Source organism: Falco naumanni, chromosome 8 (genome assembly GCF_017639655.2).
Source record: "Falco naumanni isolate bFalNau1 chromosome 8, bFalNau1.pat, whole genome shotgun sequence".
NCBI lineage: Eukaryota > Metazoa > Chordata > Aves > Falconiformes > Falconidae > Falco > Falco naumanni.
Genome location: NC_054061.1, coordinates 44788931 through 44816628, shown reverse-complemented (window position 1 = coordinate 44816628; position 27698 = coordinate 44788931). Strand labels below are relative to the sequence as shown.

The window sequence follows — 27698 nt, the reverse complement described above, 5'->3', positions numbered from 1 at the left end:
TAAGTTGTACAATGTAGTTGTTTACTGCAGTTTTAAAAAAAATAGAACTTAATGCATACTGGAAAGTTCATATTTTTAAATAAGAACTTCCAATTTTTGGTCAAGTAAATTTTACACTTTTGAATCCTGGCATCCAACTTCAGAACTAGTGAAGTATCTTCTAAAGTCCCTCACTAGATCAAGCAGGGTTGCAGGTTCTCTGGCACACCAAATATGTGTGCCCAGTGAGTTCAGCTGCATAAAAGTGTGTGTGTGGGTGTTTGTCTTCTGGTGTTTTGTCTGGCAGTTTTGGGTTTTTAAAGTGTAGGCTCTGCAGAGGTGGATTTTCTTCTCATGGTAGATCAGAAATCCAGGCTGGGAGGGCAGCACTTCCTTTTGTTCTTGTCAACCTTTCTTTGTATTTAATAACTACCTTTCCTCAGCATAGTAAGTCTGTAAATCACAGAGAAAGTACTATGTTGGAAGAAAACGCTACACCGCATGTATTAACCGCAGCATTACTTTAGCTACGTTTGCTCTGAGCTGCCTTTTAGGAAGTAATATAAAAATTCTGCAGGTTGAGTACTTTGAGAATTTTTTATGAATTTTTAGCTGTTCTTTTCACTTCATGGGTGGTGGAAAGCTGCATCAATACAGTTTTGTTGCTGTAATCTGATAGCTGATATAATTGGCGTGGGATTTTTCATTAGTTAACTGGCAAATACTTGTGACAAACTGATATTCCATAACCATGGAATAACATTAGGAAATGACCCACTTCTAATAAAAATAAACCTTTTAAGTTTTATAATCTGTACATGTGCCAAAATGACTGTGGAGAAAATGGGTTTAAAAATAACAGATGCTGTTATAATCTTGTATGTTAGAAAGTTAAGACTGCCATCTACTGATTTATTTTTTTTTCTTAAACCTATTAGTTCCTAGAAAAGTGTATGTGCTTTTGTCAAATGGCAGTTCATTTTGATAGTAGCTATTTTCCAGGAGCAAGGGCATTTTCAAAATCAGTTTCTGTCCACTAATGCTTCCTCTTGGTGAGATAAAGAATATACTTAATAGTAATAGGGTTTTAAAAAGTTCATGCTACCATGTTGGACTGAATAAGAAAAAATCCTTTATATCCTTAGTTGGCTGGAGCTTTTGGAAAAGTCAGGTTAGTTATTCAAGTAGAAGTGAGTTGGTAATTTAACAGTCATGTGTATATCTCACAATTACTATCCTATTTTAAAAAGTGGTTGTAAGCTTTATGGGAAAATGGTATTAAGGGGCTAAAAAAGTCAAACAAACTCTTATGTAGTACACATATCCAAGGTATATGTTCAGTCCTTACCGTTTTTTTTGGTTTTTTTTTTTTTTTCTCCTTCTATACAGCAACAGTGTCGGACTTGACTTGGCTGTGGAAGGCAGATTTGGTCACAGTTCTAATTGCTATTTTCAGCAGAGATCTTAATATAAAATTATATGGGTATGAATATGGCAGCATCACATACTTAAATGCTATCCATCTTAAAGCATATCCCATGTGCAGAAAGGCATTTCGGTAGAGCTCTTACAAAATACTAGTTTCTCTATTAGGAAGATAATGTTGCCTTATGATGTCTTTGTTTCTATAGGCTTGTTACCACAGCTGATAGGTGTTGCTCCAGAAAAGGCTATTAAGCTAACTGTACGTATCTTTTTTTTTTTTTTTTTTCCCCTGGCATCCTTTTGTTTGTTAACGTACACAGGATTTATTTCCTAAAATGTGTGAAAGATGACCACTTACAACCACTCTAATATGTATGGTTACAGATATACTTGATATATGTTATTAAGGAGGAAAAGTAACTTAAAATTGTGTGTAATGTATTGTGTCTTTATTAGGTTAATGACTTTGTCAGAGACAAATTTACTAAGAAAGATGGTTCCATTCCACTCCCTGCAGAGGTCCTTGCTGGAGGCTGTGTAAGTATCCATCCTATATTCCTAGGAAAAATTGATTCTCAGTCGTGTGCGGTATAGTTGGAATGACAGTTAATGGGTGTGCTTTGTCAATTTGAACAGAACTGTTCTTTATTTCTCCCAGTCACAAAAATAAAAAAAAAGTACTTTTTTTCTGTTTGGAAAGCTTTGCATACTTCGGAGTTGAGTTCCCTTGGAATTACATACTTGAACAACTTATTTTGGCCCAGTTTCTAACTTGTCAGTTTCAGCGGTGGTTTTATTCACAAAAGGCTAAGGAGAGGGTGCCTTTTCTCCCTTTCCATACTTTTGCTTGTGTTGGTTTAGTTTGTGGTTAGTTTGGAAAGATACAGGTACTCCTTGGGAAGGGATTATAGTGATCATGTTTGAGCTTCTTTTGGGGCAGGGGGAAAGCTAGAACAGTCTGAAAAATATTTCTTGCTGAAGATTTTAAGAAGGAAAAGAAATGTACTCAGCTTGCTATATGTGAAATTTTTCTGGTTGTGAAAATGTGGAAAAACTGAATGAGGTAACATTCAGGTAACAGATATGAGTGAGTTTTCTGTTCAAATGACTTTGTATAAAATGTAGCTACGTGACCAAACGCTAACTATATCCATCATATAAATACAGTTTAAAAACAAATCCTATTTTGGCTGAGATTGAGATCTGTAATTCAGTGGATCTCTTGGCAATCTCTTAAGTGGGTTGAATTTGTATTGATGGATTTCTTTTGGGTTTGCACATTGGCTAATTTCATTTGTGGGATTCCCAACAGTTGTTTAACCCTATAAAACATTTAAGGCTTGAGTTAGGTTTCTTTTGTAGCAGAGAACACTAATAACTTCCAGTTGAGTAGGCTGACAGGCTGGTATAAAACCTCCCCAGCTTACAACAAAACCTGGGGCAGAAAGGTTGTTGACCTCTGCAAACTTTTAATTCAAAGAAGCAGCCCTGAAGGGAGGCTGCTTATAGTTCTGCCTGATTGCATTTGGCAGCCTAGTACATGCTTGAGTCTTCACCTGTCAGTGTACAAAGTTTATTTTCTGAGAAATGTGAGAAAGCAGCTGTGATGTATAGCTAGCAAAAAACTAACCTTTTTTCTGGAAAGCTCAATAACACAGAAAGCACATACAGGTCATTTGTAGCAGAGGTGAATATAATTCATTAGTGTTTTTCTCTATGTTGTTCTTACAAGTTCATAATTAAAATCAAACATCTGATAATCAGTTTTATTATTTTACATTCTTTTGTACTGAAACGTATAATATTAAATTCCATCTATGTTAGGGGCTTTTCCACTTCCTGGTAGGTACTCCTTTTTCAAAATAACTTTATTGTCTTACTGTAGCGAACATGCAAAAATGGAGGAGAAATCTGAGTTTCAGGTAAGCTTTCAGAAATTTGGATGTTTCTGTGAAGCTGAGCAGATTTATAATCTGTCCAAACACAGACCTTTCTTCTAGCTGTCTGTTTTACCTGATACTATCATCTCCTTTTTCAGAGCAGTACTTACCTCACTCAATCTGGGAGGATTTTAAACAAAGTTAGCTTTTGTCGGAGAGGAGTTGGCCACAGTTTAGCAACCTCAGGGATGTTAGTTTCTTTGTAGCCTCCTCTGGATCATCTGATATCTTACCAGTTGATGACTTTTCTGTCTGTACTGCTGCTCAGTTCCACTTAGCAATTTCACTTCTTCCTAAATACCAGAATCTTTATTACTAAGTCTGAAAGTATCAGTTGAGTGAAGCAGTGGCAAACTGCTATATTAGTGTTTCTTTTTCTCATTGTTGGTCCTTTTCATCCTCATTGTGACAGCTCTTTTCTATGTTGACTTGCTTGGAAATCGTGTTGATCTTCGCACTTCTGGTGTTCGTTGTGTACTGTACAAAATATTATGAGACCTAACTAACAGTTACATCCGGGGAAGTGCCACAAGTGAGCTCAGTCTGTTTCTACATGCAGGGTCATACAAGACTATCTGGGTGATGCTATCTTTCTTCATTTTTCCTTTGTTCTGTTCCTTCTCTCTCTGTTGGTATAAAATGATGGTTTACTGTGGGACTCTTTGGGTTTTATATATATAAAAATTATTTCAGCACATGGGTTTGGGTAACTTGGTTCTTTGTGGCTTTTCTTTATTGTTTGACACTTAAATACTTTGCTAATAGGACACTATAAATATAGGATAAATTCAAAACATGCTTTTTACCTTGTCATAATATCAGAAGAAACAGCATCATGCCCATATGTAGTTCTCAGAGATGTACTTATTACTGTCTCTGACCATCATTTGCCTGTGTTTAGTGTTGAACATTCTCCTGATTAACAGGAATAATTCACTTTTTCACCATTTCTGGCATGGAACTGGTAGTGGATGAGCAAGATGAGGGAGCCATATTTTCAGCCATTTTATAGAGCTTACAGCAGAGGCCTTCCTGATCTTTGAAGGCCCACCCCCTTGGGAGCCGTACAGAAGCACGCCATGCATGCCACAGTCCTCAACCGGGAACCAAAAAAATTCTTGTGAGGAAGAGGAGGCAGCTTGCGAGAGGCTGCAGCAGACCTAGCAAATTCTCCTCCCTGGATGGCAGTGCCATAGCAAAGCCTATGTATGGTGTTGTGGTCTTCTAAGACCCGCCCGTGAGGACAGGTGAAACCTTTTGACATTAAGACAGTAGTGATTCAAGAGAACCTGCCTAGGCTGTTCAGTGTCCTCAGCTCTGGCGTGTCTGCGAGAAGTGCTCTGCCATCCAGCAGAGGGGCTGCCCACAGCCATGTGCCTTCTCCAGAAACGGTAACTTCAAAAGACTGGATCTCTTTGGCCAGAACCTTACCTCTCAGGCCCCAATTCTTCTCAGCTTTTATAAACTGGTGGAATAAACTCCCGTTCCCAGTGAGAGGAAATGTCTCATTCTTGTGTCTGTCAACAAAGACACTGCCCCACGCAGCAGCCTCTGCATATGGTCAGCTGCTGGTCTGCTGCTGGTCTGCTGTGGTTCCTTCCTTGCTGCAGGGCAGGGACCTCCTGTGGGCATCCTGTGCCCTGTGCTCCGTGAAACCTACCTGCTAGCCACTGGGCAGCGTAAATGGCACTGGGAAGTACAGGGTCTGCTCTGCCAGAGCCCACTATTCCCAGCTGCTCCCAAACTGTATGTGAAAACTGCAGAACAGCTACGTGGGACAGCCTGGTTAAGAGTGCTCATGTCATACCCGTCAATGAGAGGGGCTGTGGTCCCTGGTGGATGAAACTGATATCCCATCTTCCTACCTTCCAGAGAGTATGCTGGTTTGTTAATCATCAACAGCACTACCCACACTGATGCATGTTCAGAGCAAACAGTTTCTTTCCCTACTGTTACTGTAATTAATTGAATTACATTTCATTGTAATTCAGTGATTAGCCTGCATTCTTGCCTTTGGAGTTTTCAGCTACCATTAGCTTTGAGTTGCAGGGAGACTGAGTGAGGCTTTGGCAATGCCTGCCTGTATCCCGAGAGCGGCTGGGGAAGGAGAGAGCGCATACCTGATATGGACAGTGCTTCCCAAAGGAACTTACACGCATGACACATGTGAGTACATCGTGAAGGGCAAGATGCTGCAGGGCAGCTGTTCGTCCTCAGCTGGGAAGCAGTGTTGAAGTAGACATCTAATGTTATGTAAATGATTCATAAGTACTGTTACAGTAGACAAAGATGCTGTGATTTTAAGCTGTAATTCCTGAGTTACACAGGAAGAAATGGATTCTTTCCATCAGTGCGATGTGCATGGTGCTTAGCATTTTGAATAGGTGAATTCTGTTTCATCAGAAAGACGTTTCCGATTTGTGCTGCAGGGAGGAAGAGGATGTGGGGTGCCACGCAGAAATGGTCTAGAATCCTTGGAGGTGTAGGCAGTGCATCTGCTGATGATTAGGAGTTGGGGTGGGGGGTGGGAGGATGTGTGTGTGTGTGTGTGTTTGCACATATATACACCTAGAGGTCTAAATTTACCACCAATTAAAGAACTTTTATATATTTAAATATTAAATCTAACAGTCTAAATACTTTGATGTACTTGTAAAATAATATTCATACATATTTTTACATATATACATACATACACACAAACACATATGCTTATCAGGCAAATAGGAACATGTCAAGTATTTTTTTTTTAAAAAAATAATTCAAAATGTTACTCTTTTTATTTAATAAATAAAAAAATATAGAATTACAGCTGTCAGACTACTTTTCCTTCAAGATCTTTTTTAATAATACTTTAAACAGCAACAGTTAGAAGCAGAATTAAACTTCACTGCTTTATGTCGGTCTCTGTTGCAGACATTTGAAGTTAGGGAGAACATTATTGTTTAGTAGAAGAGACAGTAAGATTACTGTAGGTGCATGAACAATGACAGCTTTGCCTTGAGAAAGAAGTGCAAGGTCTTTTGATGTTTTTAAACCAGACTGTTTTAAGTAACTTCTTATTTTAGCTGCCTGTGTGGGACACCAGGATATGGTGGTTTCGAAAAGGAAGGAAGGAAGGGCTCGAAACAGGCCTCTCCCCCTCTGCAGCATATGCCTCTCGGGTGGAATTGGAAAGGGCAAGAGGTCTCATGTTGCAAGGTCATTTGTGTATTTCCTTTAGCCTTTGGCATGTCACGGGGCGTTTGCTGTGGGATCTCAAACTACATCTTTTCTCTCATAACCTTTGCTGTCAGATTTAGTTCCTTTATTTGCTCCTTGTAGAGTTATTTTACATGACATTAAGGTTAAGTAGAAGCTTTTATTACGGGTATTTTTGATGTGTATGAATAACCTCCATTCAGAAACAAATTTGTCAACCTTTTTTAAAGTGTCTGTTGTAATTTATGTGTGAAGAGAGGTTTTTATGGGGGGAAAATCTAGATTTAGTGCACCTTCTCCAAAAGAAATTCAAGGACTGCAATGTATACCTCTCTGTGTATATACATGTGCGCGTGTATTTAACATACCTAGCTGACAGCTGAAGTAAGATACTTTGAGAAAGAATGATGACGATTGCCAATGACTGGCACAGAAGCGTGGATATTTGTATTGCAGCCCTGCACGCTGCCCGTTCATTTTTATTTGGAGATCCTTTGAGTCATTCTCCTGTGCATCCTCTTCTGGGGAGTGCCCTTCCTCAGCTCCCCAGGCAGCGCTGTCTGCATCACACATTCTTTGTCAGATAGAGAAATGATCCTTTGCTTAAAAGGAAAACACAAACAAAAAACAACCCTCAAATTTGTTTTTTCATGGTGTATTTTTTTAAAAGTGAGTTTTCTTGTGTTACATGTTCTATGTTAAAGTCAATGCTTCTCTTATTTGTACTTGTGATATGTACAAGGACCCAACTCATTCAGGCAGCTCCCCGGAATTCAGTGCTCCTCCTCGTGTGAACTGGATCACTGCTGTGCAGGAAAGTTTGCTGAGCTGCAGGTTTAACTGTAGAAAAGGCAAGACTTGGATAGAAGCACGTATTGCTAATAGGGAGTATTTAATCGTGTATCTTGGCAGTCACAGCTCTTTTTGGGAAAGCTGCTGGTTGAGAAGTTTGTCAACACTGTAAATACTCAGTGTTTGAAGTGTTAATCAAAGAGCATTTCAAATGACTTTCTACTGATAATATAAGCATATGTTAGAGTTTTCCTTATATTTTATTTTGGTCAATATCCCCAATCATCAAGTCATATTTTAATAGTCATAATATATAATTCTGTATTAACCATATACAATTTGTAACATTGCATTTATAGTTAGTATTGCTGCTAATTTATAAAAATGTGTTGTGTTCAGAGTCTTCTCTTTGCATTTCTATATCAGAAGAGGGATGTTGCTGATTTTAACAGAAAGGTAGGCAGTTGTGCACTTAAGAGAGGCGAATGTTAATTGCAGGAAGATTGAATTCAGGGTAGGAAATAGAAATGTTTTCAAATTGGCCTATTTGTGTTTCTATGGTGGGTGTTAGGCAAATAGAAAGAGTTATTTTGGCTGCTCTGTAGGATGTGCTAATTTATAACATAAAAAATAAAAAATGGAATTTCACATATATGGGTAAACAAAGGATGCATATTTAATAGGCAGGTAGCTAGTAATTATCTAGGAGTGAATTTCTAGCTTAGCATCTAAATATAAAGTTATTTGAATTTTTTGTGTGGTACATTGTATTATTTAGTAAGAGCATTCTGCTTAATGTTTTAGCTTTGAAAATTACTTTTAACAATGATGTAGGGAAATGATAAACATTTGAAATTGGTTTTCTGTTTAATGTAATATGAACAAAAAGACCAGTTATTGTTTAAAATAACAATTGCCAGATGTGAATTTTATAAATTTTATTTAGATTGGAACTTTGCCGAGCAGACAGCCATTCCGTTTTGCCCACATAGGTGTGTATGAACTGGGAAGGAAAAGGTGAGAAGTAAAGGGAGCCTGAAGGATGGCTTTGGACACAAGTGGTGTCAGGTATCTGAGTAAACACCATGCAGCAAGTCCAAGGAACAGGGAAGATGGGATCTGTTTGGCTGGCCTGGGAGTTCTAGTGATCTTCCTGATGGCTGCAGTAAATGTCCACAAAAATGTAGGCTTTGATTTTTCTTTCAAAGGTGAAGAAGTGAGGGAATAAAACGAAGATTAGCAACCTAGACAGATTATTTGAGTGGGAAGTATTAAAAGACAGTAACTACTACAGTGGAGATCATTAAAAGCAGGGGTTGATCTCCCACTGTTTGGGTCAAGGTGCTTTAGTAAAGCCATAACAATGATGATTTTAAATGTCATTATTGAGTGAAGTAATAAACAGAGCTTGCAATGAAAGGATGGCAGTGTGCTCAGTAAAGGTTCAGTGAGGTACCGGATGCCTGGTCAGTGAAGATTTTGATGCTTCACACCCCGCCTCCCCCCCTCGTAGATACTACCCAAGTGCTTGGCCATTCTCAGTAAGAGCTGCTGAGATTCGCAATGCTCTTGTGCCTCAAGTCTAGAGTAATTCAAGTTACCAACTTCTAAAGCATGCTTCAAGGCTAATCTCAAGTTCATTCTGCCTGCTGCTGGAGAGGGGAAGATTGTGCTATAGGCAGAAAGGATTAATGTTCATTAGTTCTGAGTCAATTAGCAGAGAACACCATGCGTGCTGACCAGGAGGTGCTGCAGCAGACTATTGATTTCACTTCACACACACACACACCCCCCACCCGGCATCACAAAGAGTGTTTATTTCCTGGGCGATTTAGAAGTCAAAAAAGCTTTAATTGCAGATGTTCTGCATCTGTTTCCTTTGCTAAAATGTGATGGGTTGGAGGAATAGATCAGGACTAAGAGCAGCTTTTAGATTGTGGAAGAAATGCCTTTAAAAGTTGGCTGTATTCAAGCGGTTATACCCTATAAATTTTAAGGAAGTGGTTTTAATTTTTAACTGAAAAAAGGTGGCATAGGAAGAGGGGGAAAAAGAAAGCTTGGTAAAATTCAGCTGTTTTGTGATGAACCACATACTTCTCCAGAAGTGAACGGTGGTACCTACAGCAAACCAGGGAGAAACCTAAACATGTCTTTTAAGTAGATTTACATGCTCCTGAAACTGAACTGTCAGACTGAATCTTGCTCAGATCTGAAACTTACTTCTTTGAAAGTCTTTGGTTAAAGTGCAGAATCTGAAGCAGCTCTGCAACACTGTGGCTCGGAGGTTTGCAAGACAGACCTTCAGCACTGCTAACAGGGTTCCCTGCATGTAAAATCTGTCGTGCTCAGCTCCGAGAAAGATACAACTCCTGTTTCTGTCTGGTATCATATCTTGAAATGTTACTCTTCCTATTTAAATTTTGTATTTTGTTTCCACTTAGGACAATTAAAGGCTGCCAAACAAAATTCCAAACGTCTTTTCTAATAATTTAAAATTACACCATTAAATGCAAATTCACCTTTTAAACAGCATCACCACTAAATGCAAATAATATGTCTACACACTGGTGATGCATTATTATTGAATAAACATAAGGTATTCTTTATATGTGTTTGGTGCTCTAGGAGCACAAGTCTAATGATTATTTTAGTTTAGTATTTCATGTAATATCTGATAGACTTTTAAACACAGCCATTACTTCTAGAAAGTGATGTCAAAGGAGGAAAGCGGAGACAAACTGAATTAATCCACCTCTGTGGACTATAAACATATAAATGTAAAACTTATTTTTGTAAAACCTATGATTTTTGATTCGAGGCTTTTAACTTCCAAACAGGTCCTTTATTAAAACTCTATCATATATTTTTACATGAGAATATCAACCAATGCAGTGAGAAGTGAAGGCACTCAGCACCTTGCAGTTGCCAATCTGTCACCACATGCTCTAGTAATGCAATGTACTTTCTTTTTCTTTGGGTTTGCAGGCAGGAGCTTCCCAGGTCATCTTCACTAATCCTCTGGAAATTGTTAAGATTCGGTTGCAGGTGGCAGGAGAAATTACTACAGGACCCAGAGTCAGTGCCCTCTCTGTTATAAAAGATTTAGGCCTTCTTGGTCTTTATAAGGTATGTATTTCTGCTTTGAGTGGCTTCATCATTTTATGTTTTATGCTGAAGTTTTACATTGTTGAAATAAAAACTGTTAAAAACAAAGATACCTCTTGAATTTAAAACCAGTCTCTTCCTGCAGGGCAGCCCCACAGTGGAAAACAGAAGAAAACCCACTTCTATATTAATGGCAGTGGGATACAAAAAATACTCCCCCATTCTATCCTTCGGGCTTTTATGCCAAGCTACAGGGAGTCCTGTATTGCAGACCTGCTGGCTTCTGGCACTGATCATTTTGTTTGGTGGGGTTTTGTGAAAAGTTTCTTTAGTTTTCCCTCTGTGTTTTCCTTATGTTTATTTTGAATCTCTGTTATCTCTATTGTTATCTTTTGCAGCAGGGTATTCTCTTTGTCTTAATAATTTGATGGCAGTGAAACAGTAGGGGAGTTTAGTGGGATTCAGATTTTTAAGAAGTTAAGTGGTGGGATTTGTCAATAACAAATTCCACTAAAAAAAGCCCGTACTGTACCGTACCTCAGCAGAATGCCAGTCAACAGATTCCTTCCCTGCAGGAATACTTACTACCATCATTACAGATCAGATGTAATGGAGCAGAAGCTATTAGTTTTCTTAAACAAGGAAGAGTATTTCTTCCTCTATCTGCTGCCAGTGCAAGGGGTGATACGTAAGTTCAGCAGTTATATTAGCTGTGCACTTACAAAACATGGGCTTATGTGATTTGTCCATAGACCTGCAATAACGCTATAAAAACGTGCAAATTTACTTCTAGAGCTGAAGCTTGTGTTTTGAATTCAGTTCATGACCATTACATTTCCTAAAGATTGCAGGTGTTTAGGTACATGGGACAAAATTACACTTCTGTTTGCAGCAATTAAACAATTGAGCTTACTAAAAATTCTGCCGTTCTTTAGAATTACATTATCATTTGTCAATAACTGTAATAACTCATTTTAGGGCATAAGGTATCTGTGTAGAAATATTGAAAGAACGAGTTTCTCTTTATCAGGTCTTCTGCTTAAGCCATGTAGAGTTCGTACAATGTGCTGTCTGTTAATAAAAGTGCTGGGCCACTGCCCCCAGGTGGGTCCCCTGTGTGGAGGCTGCTGGCTTGGTGTACACCAGCTGGGCGTTTAGGCAGGGAGCAGTGGTTTTGTAACATGCATGCTTTCACGGTCTGCAAATGAGATTTTTTTTAACATATAGGGGCTTGTTTGAGCTTTGTACAGGAGTTGTTTTAGTTGTAACAGACTGATGACTGAAGTTACTTGAAGAAGAATATTAGGTATATTTTATTAGGAGTATTCCACTGTGTTTACAGCATGGAAGGTTCTGTTAAGGAACTCTTTAAGCCAGTTTGTGGCCAGGAGCTACTCCTTGCAGTATTGTCATAGGCTGCTAGCTTTGTCTCCCTGCATCTTCCCCTTACTAAACGGCTCCTATTTCGTGGTGGTTTCCCTCTTTTTGTTGATCTTCCAGTGCAGCTTCTGCAGTCAACCAGGTGACAATCAGTGGAGATCAGTATGAGGTCTTACAGCCCTCACTGATATTTTAGTAATGCTTTTGTGTTTGGTAGAAAAAATGGCATGCAAGGACTTGCCTTGCTGCTTCCGTGGTTGTGGGTTGTTGTCAGACCTAAGGACAGAGCTTTGTCACTTTCTTCATCACATTGGGACACATCGAACGTAAAAGGTGTTTACCCTAGGTACCGATGGCAGGATTGGTACCATGTATTGCTTACCAGAACTAGACATGAACCTTGAATCTTTCTTCTTCTAGAAACTTACATGTGGTTCATTGTTTTTTCAAGTTCAACCCTACATCTTCTGTTTCCTAAGACATTTTTCGTGTTCTTTACCTGGTAGATCAAAACAATTGGTACCTTCTGGGTGCAGGCTGCTTACTGGGTATCAATTTTAACCTTACTTACAAAATTTATTTGTATTATGTCTGTTTTCTGTGTGACAGGGTGCCAAAGCATGTTTCCTCAGAGACATTCCCTTTTCTGCAATCTACTTTCCTGTTTATGCTCATAGTAAACTGATGCTTGCTGATGAAAATGGCCACGTGGGAGGGCTTAATCTCCTTACAGCTGGAGCCATTGCAGGTAATTCTGCAGACTGTTTTCTAGAAGTAATTTTTTTTCCTTTTAGTAATATTTAATATTCATTCAGTAGCCCCATATAATGGAAGGGTACTGTACCATTGTATCTGATTTAATCTAAATTTGATCACTGTTATCCTTAGTGGGAGGCGATGTAATTTTGATGAGAGCTAATTACATTTGCATAATGTGGATAAACAGCGTAATGCAGCTCAGCAACTTGTAGTCAAATTTGATCTGTCTGTCTCAATGGGGTTTTACTTGTTACTGTGCTCTCGGAGTTGAAGGCTAATTTGAATCTTTGATGAACATAAAATGAGAGATCATAAGAGCTAAGAAGAAAATGACTTACCTAGTTTTGGATTCCTGAATAACTGAGAAGAAACTTTGTTTAAATGTAGTTGCTAAAAATAGGGCATTAGTTTGTGAAGAAGCTGAAGTTAAGAGTATCACACTCTGAAATCTGAAGTATTTTAAGGCTTCTCAAAAATGTTTAGTATAAAGAGAATATGCTGCTGTGATAAAAAGTTGGTTGTACTAAATGGCCAGTGAATACTAGATGTAGGAACTCTAGTGGTGGATATTTAAAAATGTGGATACAGATGGGCAGATTCTGTGCTGCCAAGGATTAGATCACTAAGATGAAAACCAGGTACCTGTAGCCTCAGTTGTGAACGATTCAGTGATGGCATCTGTGCAGTTTAGAAACATCATTGGGCTGAACAGAACTTTTGTTACTTGTTAGAGTCATAAGGAATCACTGTAGATGCATCAGTCACGAGCCGTCTGTGTGTCAGTCTCCCACACTGGACTTTATGATACAGAGTTTGGCCGCACCGGCTCTTTGCCATTTTGGTCTCTTCCTTGTGCCAGAGGGCAGGGAGAGACCAGCTAGGAAACTAGGAACAGATACGTAGCCCTGTTTATTCTCAAGTAATGCAGAGCTGACAGAAATGGAAAATTATTTAGCTTACTGTACTCATAGAAGCACATATAAATATTTTTATTTAACTTGTATAAAGACTTTTTAGATTGCAAGCTTCATGGCTTCTCTTTGATTAGTGTTTCTGGGTCACTCAGGACAAGCGATGAACCCTATTAAAAACATATGTCAATCTGGTAGGCCTAGTTTTATACTGTGTATTGGAATCTGCCTTTCAGAATTGCATATTTCAAATTCTCGATTGCTTGATCTATTCCTGCTAAGCATGTGCAGCAGCAGAGAATACAGTCTGAACGTATCTGCAGGAATGTAAAGGAAAATCTGCATATGGTTGCTATTAGTGTATGCTTGTAGGCTGAACTACGGTGCTTCTGTTTTCCTTTGAAACCTCCTGAACTGATCAGCGACACGTTAGAGTTTATGATCTTTTCACACGTATGCAAATCAGTGACTTGTTAATTTTGTAATTATTAACCAGTTGTAAAAGTTAAGCAGAAGTCAAAATCAGTTTCAAAATTTTAAGTCAGATTTAAGATGGCTCCTCTTTTTTTAAAAAGAGGATGAAATTTTTACAGTATTCAGAAATATCTCAGATAACACAGTTATATACTGTGGAGTACATTTCTGAAAACTTTCTCCTTTCCTTTGACTAGATGCCTGAGAGTGGTGCCTTGAAATTGGAGATTTGTTCTTCCATCACTGTTGGCTAGTATCACGCTGTTGGTACTAAGCAGGCTTGTAAAACACCTTCACTGTCCTTCAATAGGCAACCCATAAAAAGACTGAGTAAGCAGCATCTGCTCTCCTACAGAACAGTCCAAACAGCAGCGCAGACATATTTCTGTCAAATAGGTGTTTTAAGCAGTAGTTTTCTTATTAACACCTTTAACAAATGGATACGTAGGATTCATGTTCCCAAATCATCTATATATGCAATTTACAAAATATGTTGTAAAATATTAACAAATATGGTAAGGTTGCACCATTAAATTTTGTCATGGAGATCTTACTGCATATATAGCATATGTGTGAATTCAAAAATGCCTCCTGTATCTTTTTGAAACTACTGTTAATGACAGACCACTAGAAGATGTTGACAGAATTGCTGTTGATAGTTCATTATTACTTTCCTTACTATTGTTTAAATGTAGAAGAAATTCAACACTATTATACCAAGCACAACGGTTTTTATTAGCATGAAGCGTTAAGAACTTGCAATTTTAGTAGTGTCTAATCCTGGCAAAAAGTATTAAAGTTTGAAGTTGTATTTTTCAGTTAGAAGTGCTTCATCTTTTACAAGATTCTTTGTGCAAATTAAATGTGGTTTTCTTCTAAAAGGTGTGCCTGCTGCTTCTTTGGTAACCCCTGCTGATGTCATCAAGACAAGACTGCAAGTGGCAGCTCGCGCTGGTCAGACAACATACAGTGGAGTTATCGACTGCTTTAGAAAGATTCTAAGGGAAGAAGGCCCTTCAGCTTTTTGGAAGGGAGCTGGAGGTGAGAAATCTGCTCTGAATATTAAGGCTGACCCCAAATCTGCAAATTTGGCACTTGCGTTGTTAAAGACTGACATTAGAGCAGTATTTACCAGGTCTGATTCTGAAAAACATAACCTCTTGTTAAAAATGTTTAGCTTCTCTCCCGAGACACTCTTTTGTTTGACACTACAATTTGTAATATTTAACAGCTCGTGTGTTCAGATCTTCACCCCAGTTTGGTGTTACTTTGGTCACTTACGAACTTCTGCAGAGATGGCTTTATGTCGATTTTGGAGGCCTGTAAGTCATATTTTCCTTTTAGCTTGTACCAAAAGAATTTTTTTTCAGACATGGGACCACTTAAACTCAGTGACTTTGAGCACCTGTACTTCAAATGGCAGTATGCAAACAAATCCTCCCGTCCTTATGTAATTGAGGGAAACCTGCATGCTACTTCCAAACAGATGAGGAGATAAAAAGCCATTTTTTATTCAATACACTAATTTGTATTTCCACTGTAGCAAGATATTTTGCCCATTTTCCCCTTGTCACTGGAAGTCAGAAGAATGTACAAAGCTATCAGTAAAAATGTAACTTCAGTTATGGCCTTGATTTTCCATTAAATAGTGGCCTGAATTCTACTTGACCATAGAAATGAATGAACAAAGGTCAACTTTAACTGTCTTCTGTACTTAAACAAAAGCCTTATAGTATTTACTCTAGATTTTGTAAAGTTATTCAGGCTTAAGAAAAAACTTTAAAGCTTTTTTCTTTTTCCTCTTTCTTCAAACAGTAAAGCTCCTGGATCAGAACCCTCCCCAAAAACTCGAATTACAGATCTTCCTCCTGCTAACCCTGAGCACATAGGTGGATACAGACTTGCTACAGCTACGTTTGCTGGTATAGAAAACAAATTTGGTTTATATCTTCCAAAGTTTCGATCTCCTGGCGTCGCCGCAGCTCAACCAAAAAGTAGCAGCTGAATCCTGAAAAGATGTTTCAACCTAACAAAGTGATGCAGTGGAAAAATTTCCCAAGAGTAGTACTGTATTTTCTCCAGTCAGCTGCATGTTGTTCTAGCTGAACTGAGCTTGCAAATCTAATTACTCCTTTCTAATATTTATACATACTGCATTTGTTTATTTGCACACAAGGAACTGATTGAAGCTGTGGTTCTATGCCTTGTTTTAACCAGTGGCATGAATCTGTAGCCTAGACTTTGCCTTGCACAGCTTGCATTTAATGTTACTGTACATATTGTACATCTTTGTACAGAGACATCATGGCATCTATACACATACATTTATATAATGGGTATTGCAGTTCAAAATAGTTTGAAATGTACAGAATGTTTTGAAGTTGTTTTGTTAACAATTGTGACAATAAAATATTTAAACACACTTCAAATCAGTTCACTAGTTTGTGTTTACAGAAAAGTGGTCCAGTGTGAGGTTTTTTCCTCCACAGATCACAAATCACAGATTAAAATGTAAAAGAATGAATGTACAGTGCCCAGCCTCTGCAGGCGTGCGTTTCACTGCTAGTTACATTGCATTTTAATACCTTTGCTGTAAGTGCAAGAACACGGTGGTGAGATGAGCACATGCAGTATTTTATTTTGCAGTACTACTTTGTAACAAGAAATTCCCTTGAAATACATGGTAATACGAAATGTGTAATAGGTCTTACCTCTATGGTAGCATATTGAAAACACAGTGAGATATTTGCCAGTTATTAACAGGCTCAAGAATTTTTACAGGATTTATTACTCGGTGCTTTTTTCCAGAATTGAAAGCTTTTAATATAAAAAAATAAATAACATTGAAGGCATTCTCTTTATTTCTAGATTGCTTCACTGCTGAAAGATTAGGTTATTCTGGAAAAAAGACTTATTTTTGTATGCAAAACTGATCATTTACATTTCCAGTTGAGCGGAATGCCAAGTAGAAGGACAGGAGAAACGGAATGCTTGAACTGTTTCTGGCTTAATGTCTGCCAAAACTTTATCTGGTGGAATTTTTAAATGCAAAATATGTGAGAGGGAACAGGGGACTCCAGATTTCTACAGACCTAGAGGAAAAGCAGTTACACTACCCATATAGCCTGAGGAGAGGTGGGTGAGTTTCCAGCCTTACTGAAGTACAACAACCTCCCAACTTCAAGGTTCAACATCCTGACACTGCATCCCCACGGTATAAACTGACCTGAAGCTCTGTTATTTTCTTGCTCAGGTGACAGCAGGCCAATATGAAGAGTTTTAGTCAGCTGATGAAGAAATAGCTTCTTAAAAACTGAAGACTACAAACACAGACAAGCCCTCCTTCAGTTCTAGCCTCTAAGCAAGATGTAGAATCTTTCAGTCGTCAATATTATTCAATGAGCTAGAGGTTACAATACACTGAACTTGGGAGTTTGACCACAGTTTTGCAACATGCGTATATAAAACCCCATTAGAAGGCTTCCTGGCTTTATAAAGAATCACCTGTTCTGTGCAGTTTATTCTAGAGACAAGCTTCCCAGGAGCTCTCCCCCATATCCATGCATTTTTTGTTCTGTGCTTTTCTAAATAGATACAAAAATGGTAGGTACCCACTGGCATTTCATCTTACTCACAGCTTGTTGACTGACTTGATCAAGGCCTTAGGAGACTTTACAACACAAGACAGCATTTGTATTTCTTACAGCTCCAAAACTGGACAGTGTACCTCCCAGGAGGATCATTTACAGTATCTAGCATCACTGTTGGTCTCTTACGTTGCAGGTGGAGGTTTTACAACATTTTTAACCTGTACTCAACTGTTTTGTGAGGGAGGAACACAAGCAGGAATGAATACAGAACAGTACTGAAATCTAATAATAGAAGATTATTAGAAGGCTGAAATTATGTAAAACTAGTGCCATATGACCTATATGTTTATGCCACAATCCACTGAAAGAAAGCCTTATCCACTGAATTTCTCAAAGTGTAAGTCTGAAGGAAATGTATTACTAAATGAGAAGTAACAGTCTCAGTAAAAAAATAAAAACCACGACAAAACCCACAACTCCGAAACACACCCCCCCAAGAAACCAGTAAGACAACAGAACATTCTGCTCGTTAAGAGTTCTTGTGCCTAAAGGGTAAAAATCATTACACGGTGTGCCTGTTCCTTCTATAGTTCACATTTCTCAACTGAATAGATAGCTGCTGTTACAAGGTTGAGGAAAATATACAAGGTAAATGTCAAACTGAACAGCATGACTTTGCATTGAAAAGAGGGGCGACTTTTGACAAGCCAACAGCAATGAAAGCCTAAACACATTTCACTTTCAAACCCATTGAAAGAAGAGAACCTCCTGAAGACAGAGCTGCTGTTACTGCTGCCTTTGTCTCTGTGAGCTGCTTGTAACAGAACTGAGATGAGACACACGCAAAAAAAAGCCACCCAAACACAAAACCCCACACTTAAAGCACAAACAATGCAGAAGCAGTAAGAATACTTCTGGACATAAAGCCGGTTAAGAAATGTAAAGCTATTTCCTACTTTTAAGCATACAAAATAGCTCTTCTGGCAAAATGATAAGCTTGTAGCAGATTAATACCAGAAACAAACCTATAGTCCTGACTTAAAGGCATCAATACTGTTTTAGTGCCTGATTAGTACAAGTCAGAATATTTACTAAAAATAAAACAGCAAACAAAACTCATCCCCTCCACCCCCCCACCCCCCGTCTTGATGGGAAACTTTATAAGGTATTAAGGTGTACTCCAGAAATTAAACCTTTAACAGAAATTAACCACTGATCAACCGTTCTGTTTCAAGCCATTGAGAGATTTTGTTTCAATAACAGAAAAAAAGTTAAAACGCAATGAAAGCTCTTTCTTTAATACAGAAAATTAGTAGCAAGTCTATAGTTAACTTCTATAGCATGACGGTTTGCGTTCTGTTAAGTCAGAGTCTACTTCCTCATCCGCTGGAAAAGAAAAATTTGACAACAGTAGCCTTTCTTCTTTTGGCGGATTGCCATGGTAGGAGGTGGAGGTTGGGGGTAGAAAACAACTCTGTGATGTGTGTAATAAAATGAAAGCAGCTGCTCCCAGGAACTTTCTACTCTTAAAACTACTGAAGTGATACAGATTTGGGGTCAGGGCAGCTGACAAGTGCTCATGTAATATTTATTTATGAATCAGTCTCACCTTTTAATGCACCAATTCAAACAAAAGAACTTGGTATTAAATATGTATTTCATTAATTCAGGTCCAATTATCAAATAAGTTTGTAACTACAGACAAATTTTTATTCACATATGTAACCCACTACCAGAGTCTGAGGCTTATCTATATATAAACAATGAAACTTACTTGGAACATATGCATGCATATCCATGGGTAATTTGAAGAGTTCAAATTAAAGAATGCTTCAGACATTTACTACCTAACGAAGGTAAGTCTATGTAATATAGAAAGTTTAGAAACAGAACTTGTACTTTTCAGAAATAGATACTGTTACAAAGTGGAAATTCCAGAAGCCCAACAGCAAATTTACACCAGGTTAGTGTTTCAGCAAAAGAAGTTTCTTGCAAAGTCAAAGTTAACTGTATTAAAAGTTACACAAATCCAAGAATGTGCTTGTAATTTATATATAAAAAGTGACAACACAAGATCTGAGTTTCAGTAATCTTAAGTTTTTAAAGTCCATAGTTGAATCCATATATTGCCCCCTTAAGCTATTATTTGAACTGACACATGCTTACACTTTTAAGATTTGCATCAAATCATTCAGAAGTCTACTACTGCTGCCTGTCTTCAAAGATCTACGCTGGTATGCGGGTTGCAGCTTCCTCTTCTGCGTCAGCTCTGTTAGCATTTATTTCTGCCAGTGTTCGACCAAATCGAGTCCACTCATCACTGCGAGGAACGGCAATTTGCTGTTGACAAAGAGAACATTATTCAAGCCTACTGATAAATAAAACCTGAGCTCATACTGAGCAGCACAGCGCTTAAGAAATGTTCAGAAGAGGTTCCAATAAAAAAGCTTACCTTTATTTAGTGTAACTTAAAATACATCGGAACATAATCAAAAGATTAACTAATAAAAGAAGCAGAATTTGAGAATCCTCTATTTAAGTACGTAATGGTACTATGACAAGCTCACATGATACATTGCCATCCAAGAGACTGTCTCCAAAAGGCAATACTAATGCCTTCATCCAATCAGTTAGTTACACACTACTGCAGTATACATACCTGCAATAGCAACAGCTTCCCTGGAGAAACAACATCAAGAACTGCCTCACTGCAAAATCTCGTGTTCGGTACCTGACAAGCTATGGCCAGATTCACATGTGCCACAGATAAAGAACACAAAAGTCTCTACAAACAAAAACGATTGATTCTTTCACCTTATTTCACCAGCCTTCCGATAATGTTTTTACTTTTTGATTGGTTGCCAGATAACATGCTAGAAAGTTACGATAGAATACTTGAAATAAACACAAAAAGGAAACAAATTTGGAAGTAAAAATTAAACCTTGTTCCTCTAATCACACGGAAAAAAGGTTAAAGCAGGTTGCTAAATAAAAGTCAAAGAAACTCAAGTGTTTTGTAATGTACTTTGCACAATACACGGTATACATACCTCTCCCACGTCATATATAACTATTTGTCCCTCCGAGTCACCTACAGCAATCTCTCTCCCAGAATGCGTCCATCTCACACGGTTCAGAGCAGGATTGCCCTCCACAGTAATGCTTGCAGTTGGCACCTATATCCATTTAAAACACATCGGTAAAAACACATGAGGATTCCATAAGCTATAAATTACATAACACACCTAGTTCCCTAGTGTTGTATCAAAAATGCCCAACATTTCAACTGATGCAGCGTACGTAGATCTCAAAAGATTCTTCAGTGGCCTTAAGCTATCACCAGACAGGACCAAAACAACACATCTTCTGTCCCTTGGCCAAAGAACAGACATTCTCTTATCAAAAAGCACATCATGAGACAGGAGGCATGAACAGGCATTCAGTCAGACAGCAAGGAGGAGCCCTGGGATCTCAAAAACTATTATGACAGAAGGCAGGGATGAATTCAGCTGCTTTGCCAGGTCAAACCCTGCCCAAAGGCTAGAACCAGGTAATTCCAACTTCAAGCCATAGGCTGGCATATGGTCCTACAGAACTGCTCTTCTACATGCAGTTTTAAGAAGGTGAAATTTTTCAAGTACTGAGTATTTGTCAGGTTCTTCCTCTCACCTACCTCCAACAAGTCTGAGTCTCAGAGATTTGTACTATAATTAAAAGTTTATAACTCACACCAGAAAACCCAAACATTCAATTCTTGAAGTCTAGAAACAAATCACAATTTCACTGCAGTACTGCTATAGCAATAGTAATATGGCAACAGGAACGACAACAGGAATGTGGTGTGTGGGTAATGGGTTTGTTCACACTGTTACGCTGCCAAGGCCGTATTGGGAGAGGTCTATAATCACTTCCACAACACGGATCAGTGCGACACCAACAGATATTCTGCACTCTTGTTACAGGTAAAACACTTTAATTACCACTGCTATTCATTATGAGGAGTCATCCGAGTTACAACCCCATAATGAAAGAACTCTATCTGTTATGCAGAAACTACTGGAACTACAGAATACTTAACAACAACATAAAACCAAACCAAAATGCTACAGTAAACTCCTGACATTACCCCCCCCCTCCCATGTTTATGAACAGTTTTCCAGCTACATTTGCCCATTAACCTGACTGCCTCACCTCAGTATCACTGTTGAGATTCCACAGGTCAAGCCTTCCCATCCCATCCACACAGGCAAACAAGGCTGGGTGAGTTGGAGACCACATCACATCATAAACATAATCTGAGTTGTCTTCAAAGGAGTAGAGAGGTTTGTTATTCTGAAAAAAGCAAATATAACAATGCAATACCCAAACTCTGCGCTTCAAAACCATAAAGCTAATGGGTAAAGCAAAATACAGAACTTGAACAGCATTATCAGCAATAACTACAAAGAGATTCACATTTTGACTTGCTTTAAAAAAAGGCTCTGCAAAAAGCTGCCAAAATTGTTGTTGTTATTAAAGGGATGCTTCCCAAAGCATGCAGCGTTTTTGCTGGCTGCTATTACAAAAGAATTAGTAGCAAGCCAATATTGTAAGAGATTAAAAGATGCTTAATGCATTAAAATTACAAATCAAGCCAAGTATAATTCAGTGACAGCACTTCAGGCTATTACTGGCAGATTCCAACTCTGCTTGGCATTCCTCAGGACATCAGACTAACAGTGAGAGAGGTAATTCTGGCAACGGGAACGACAGGTATTTTAGTTGTGAGCCTCAGAGTTTAACAGACACCAGCTTTTGACTCCTCTAGTCCTTCACAAATTGTAGCAAAACATTTGCTTAAGCATCATACGAAGTAATTGATTTTACAACATGATTTACATTTGATTACATTGTAATTGTTGATAAAGCACAAAAGGATGAACAGAATGGATGAGAAATATACAAGTGATGTAGAATCTAGAAGCAAAGCTTTTATGTTATTAACTATAGTTTTGCTCATCAGCTGTCTCCTCTTTGCAGGACTGCTGCTAGGATATTTGTGACTTCACATTAAGTTTACTGGAGTTTCTTACATTATAGCACCACCTTGTGTCAAGGACTATGAAGAAAACCACTGAACTAAGTTACCTTAGTTGTCCAAAGCTTTACTGTCCAGTCAAAAGAAGAGGTGACAAAAAGATGTGAGAAGTCTACGGGTCCAACAGCTGCATGGCAGTTGATACCTGTGATTGGTCCCTGGTGTCCTTCAAACATCTCACTGATTCCCGCTTTGCTGTTTCAGAATATATAACCACGGTTAATTTACCTGGAAACCATATATCTGCAGACAGATATAGCAATTCAAATATAGCCACAAGAAGATTTTGCTGCTTTGTATGGATGTTACCCCAGTGCAAAAGGCTTCATGACAACAGGATCACAGAAGACCAGGCTTGAACGTGGACCTTAATTTCAACATCGATCTTCTGCTAACCTTGAGTGCCAAAATATAGCACAGGGAGAAGAGATTCATTCAGCAGGTACCAGTCCACACACATTTAACTACATTGTTCTCCAAGCAATAGCTAAAGTTTCCATTCATATGAAGAACAAAATGCAGTCTTCAGGGATGAGCATGAACCTCCAACTGACTTAAGTGAAGTTGCATGTACCTTATGGACACAGTGTTCAGACAGAAAATGGTAACAATATATCCCTAATAGTCTTCTATCTGGAGCAATGAAAAAGAAGGGGGTAACAGATGGAAAGGATGTTACACAAAAGTGATACAATTTTGGGTATTTTGGAACCAAAAAGCTGTGCAGCGAGGGTGATGTGTATTTGAGATGAAATCTGGACACTCAATTATATTTAAGAAAGCAATTGATAAGATACAGTCAGACAATTTCAAAATAGATTGAACAGCAGGAGAAAAGCTAGCCAATTTAAGATTTGTGCGTGATGCTACTGTACAATTATCTATAGAACCGATACGAAGTTTGGCACATTCTGCTACAATTCAAATTAATAGAACAGCAGTGACCTATGCTGCCCTCATCAACACAAACAACTCTTAGTCACTGGAGGCAGCAGAGTACCAATTCAATATTCCAACTTCTGTTTTTAATGAAGTTCTTACTCAGGAAAAAGCACGCACAGGAATTCATATACAAGCTATTTTGAACTCTTTAAAGGCAAAGGAGTAAATGTGCTCTATAAATAAATTTAGGAGTATAAAGCATGCAGGGATTCACCCTTTCACTATTTCCACTTCCTCTGAATAAATAAAGTTTGTATTCACCTTCCATGACGGCACGCAGTGTACACCGAGCCTTCTTCACTGCCAACAACGAAGTTGTTGACATCACCAATAGGGAAGGACATGCAGGTAACAGCCACAGCCTTGGACTGTTTGTGAACCAGCTCCATGCTATCCTGTAGTGAAAATATCGGCAACTTACTTTAAATGACTTTTCAGATGTTAATATTTCATTTTTTTATAGATTTCTCAATAGGAGGGTGGGTGGGTTTCTTGTATTTTACTTGCACAGATTTGGGCAGGAATAAGAAAGTTGTTTCTTGCTAAAATTGTGTTCACCACTAACACAAGTGCAACAACAATGTACAAAAGGCTCAACAGACAATATTTGATTCCACAGGTGGGGAAATATTTTATCATGCTACCTTAAGTAAAATTCTGTACGTTGGGAAAATGTTTATTAGTGCTTTTTGGATTCATCGAGTTTTTACAAAATACTCATCTGGAGTAGATACTGTATATATCCAGAATTATCTTACCTGTGGTTGGGAAAGCATGTCCAGACTCCAAGAGCATATTTTCCCATCAGTTGAGATGCTAATCAAATTATGAGCATTCTGGGTCCCAACAACATTTACACAGTAGACTGGGTGCTAAAAAAAGTAAAATACTATCAGGAAAAGTGATTTCCAGGGCACAACCTTTTCTAATATAATTAGTATAAAGTAAAATACATAACTTCACCATTTAACAAAGCCTAAGAGACGGATCATGGTACAGTGTATGTATACAGACTCCCCTAGAAAAGCAGTATTTGTTTTTCTGACACTGATTTTTACAAATAGCCCAGTTCTCCAGTGATAGCATTGGCAAAATAAGGACACAAACATTTAAGCATTATCAATCAAGTGCACTGGACAGAGTTTCCTAGAGGTTAAATACATCTCAACAGGGATCAGTCCTTGAAGATATTTCACCCCCTACCGTGTGAGCAGCAGCTGAAAGTGGAGTTCTCTGCACTGGGGTTCTCTTATTGCTGCGATTATCCCATAGCACTATTTGGCCTGAGTATGTGCCACCAACCACCAGATTGGGATGAAATTTTGCAAATGTAGCTGACATCACTGCTGACTGAAAGGAAAAAAACCAAACCAACAACAAAATACATAACAAACTATCATTCAACTATGCTATGTCTAAAACTAAAGAAAATGGGGCCAAATATCAGAGTAAGTTCTTTACCTAGATTTGTTACATTAATTCACTGTCCAACTACTTAAGTATTCACAAACCCTTTGTGAAGCCCCAGTCTTCGTTTTAACCTGTATTTATAAAATGAAGGTTTCCTCCACTTTTTTTCATATGTATACATTTATATTCCTCCTAGCATAGTTTGTTAGCAAGCGAAGGCCCAGAAACACACAAGATTCTAAGAACGTCTGGACACACTTTGTGGTTGTTTTCTTAGAGAACATACACATCTGTTTTGATACAATAAAGTTACTTTTGCAAATTAGGGTTTGACAGTAATCTGACAACATGAGATTAAATTTTGATTCAATTTTTCAGAATTATGGCATTTTGAAAATAAAGTGGCTATCCTAGGTCTGGCATAATGGAAGAAATTTGCGTGTTTTTGTCTCTCATAAAACTATTAGAAAACCTCCATCGCCTTTTTCTGGACACATGTTTCTAGTTTTCATCCTTGCTCCATCTCCTCAGGCCATCTTCATTCTATTCGGTAAACTAAGCTCTAGTAGTATACAATCCCACTCAATCCCCTTACATAAAAACATTCCTTGTAGTTCAACTATTACACAAGAAAGTTTTTTTGTTTTAAAATAAATTAAAACAAGAAAATGAGTTCTCAAACAAGACTGAATTCCGAATGATGTCAGAAATTCTGAAACAAAATGTTTCTAAACTGAAATTCTAGCTATCAACATCTGTTTGCAAAAACATGCAGTTAAAGGTAATGCCACCCCAATTAAATCATTATGTTGACAAGCATAAGGAAGGCACTTGTCCAAGTTCATCAACATAAAATTGTTAAGCCTCCTGAGATGGAATCATACCTGGCAGTGAAAGACATACTCTGGGGTAGTTTTCTTGTACTTCATATTCCATACAAGGGCCACCCCATCAGGCTCATGAGGTGCATCCTCATTGTTGTTGTAAGAGGCTACAAGTAATTCTGGGTACTGTACAATAAGCAAAAAAGACTCAAAGTAAGCAAGATGATTAGCTAATGGTCCAGACGATCTTTATTTTCTTTTGCTAAAATACAGTTAAAAAAACCTACCGAAAACCAAAAGCCACCTTACATTATACATAAATGAGAAATTGTCAGTTAAAACTGTAATTGTTTCAAATTTAGCTCATAAAACAGCAATTAACATAGACATTAGTCTTGCTCTGTCTTTCATCATAACTTGTTTTTCAACATAAAAACCGGTACTCTTAAGTGAGCTTTTTTTAGCGAAGCTAACAGTTTACCTCTACAAAGTAGGCCATAAACCAGAAACAAATATGCCAAAGACTTTCTTCATAATATAAACAACCTTTTGCTATTTTTCATGAAAGATTAACAGCTCTGTCTACTTTCTGTGAACTATGGAGCATGTAAAGAACACACTTATATACATACAGCCTCTAGCAACTGTACTTACAGAAGGGTCAAGTGCATAGAACTAGAAGAATTTATGAAGATAACTGTTTAATGTAAGCATTAATTTTTACCTGAGATGACCAGTCCAAACAACTGACAACACGATGCTTTGACCAACGTTCATCAAAAAACTGCCTATTTAAGGACAGTTTTGCTCCTGCTTGAATCTCTCTAGAAAAGCAATTAGTAGATATTAATCTTGGATCACTTTTTCAATTACAAGTATTACACATTCATAGTAAAGTATTCAACATTCACATTACCCTTCTTTGTCTTCTAAGTCTCTTCCACTGTAATCAAAGAAAATGTTGATTTGCTCTGAAAGAGCTCTTTCAACAATCCGTGTGGAGTGGTCAAAGAAACTTAAAAATTCTTCAGAATGCAAAATTTGTTGTTTTTCCTCTTCTGTAAGTTCATGAGGGGCAGCTGGAAGAGAATTACACGTGTATTCTCTGGACAGCATACTTTCATCAATTCTTTCCAAGAAAGGAAACTGGAGTATTTATCAAGATGTTGGAAATTTTATTTCCTAACATCCATAGCTTTAAAATAGTATTTATGTTTTATATTTTACTAGTTGATTGTTAAAATACAAATCAAATTAATTTCAGCTTACTGAAAAGAAAGTTAAAAAAATTATTGATGTCTTTTACGGTACACTGAATGCTTTGAGATGAACTGTACCTTCTTCCTCCTCCTCTTTTTTTAATGTTTTTTCTTCCTCAGGTTCAACTAATGGTTTTGGTGCGACTACATCATCTTCATCTTCCTCATCTAAGGAGAAACATTATTTTGAGACTGTCAATGTTTTTAAAGAGGAACAGTAACTTTCCATATGAGTCTCAAATAAGCTCATGTAAAATGGTATCATTTAGCTTAAAATGGTTACATTTGTAAAATGTAGCCCCCAGGATAACATTACCTCAAACGAAAAGATCATTGGAACACTCTCTACACCTGGCATTTAGTTGCACTAAATTATGTACTTGTATAAACTGAAATAAGATGCATAAGAAATTGTAAAGAATCCAAAGTGGAAATCTCTTACAAGCATTTATGATTCCACACAAAACCATGTGGTGGATGCATGTTCTGTGTAACATACTGACACGTTAATGCTGTAGAATAAAGAAAAATCAAATGTCTAAAATAGTCTACAGAGCAGCTGCTTACTTGCGATCTGAAACCATCAGTCTAATGGGTCTTCACATGGCATGAAGATGGCTTACATTAGCT

General features: G+C 37.9%; 2 protein-coding genes across 6 annotated transcripts in view; one reads left to right on the top strand and one right to left on the bottom strand.

The window, feature by feature from the left end:
• Positions 1-18048, top strand: part of SLC25A12 (solute carrier family 25 member 12) — a 53448-nt gene extending 35400 nt beyond the window's left edge. The window contains exons 12-18 of the mRNA XM_040604185.1: positions 1611-1663; positions 1861-1941; positions 10323-10463; positions 12432-12570; positions 14849-15007; positions 15198-15288; positions 15782-18048. Coding sequence (XP_040460119.1) covers positions 1611-1663; positions 1861-1941; positions 10323-10463; positions 12432-12570; positions 14849-15007; positions 15198-15288; positions 15782-15971 — 854 coding nt within the window. The 3' untranslated portion in view covers positions 15972-18048. The remainder of the gene's footprint in view (positions 1-1610; positions 1664-1860; positions 1942-10322; positions 10464-12431; positions 12571-14848; positions 15008-15197; positions 15289-15781) is intronic.
• The window catches only part of DYNC1I2 (dynein cytoplasmic 1 intermediate chain 2), a 32477-nt gene continuing 21358 nt past the window's right edge, over positions 16580-27698 (bottom strand). For all 5 annotated transcript variants that reach the window (XM_040604188.1, XM_040604191.1, XM_040604187.1 and 2 more), the window contains 11 exons: positions 27147-27236; positions 26726-26888; positions 26534-26633; positions 25870-25995; positions 24779-24925; positions 24334-24447; positions 23837-23970; positions 22684-22828; positions 21748-21888; positions 20607-20732; positions 16580-19896 (listed from right to left, as the gene is read on the bottom strand). In XM_040604188.1, coding sequence (XP_040460122.1) covers positions 19783-19896; positions 20607-20732; positions 21748-21888; positions 22684-22828; positions 23837-23970; positions 24334-24447; positions 24779-24925; positions 25870-25995; positions 26534-26633; positions 26726-26888; positions 27147-27236 — 1400 coding nt within the window. In that variant the 3' untranslated portion in view covers positions 16580-19782. The remainder of the gene's footprint in view (positions 19897-20606; positions 20733-21747; positions 21889-22683; positions 22829-23836; positions 23971-24333; positions 24448-24778; positions 24926-25869; positions 25996-26533; positions 26634-26725; positions 26889-27146; positions 27237-27698) is intronic.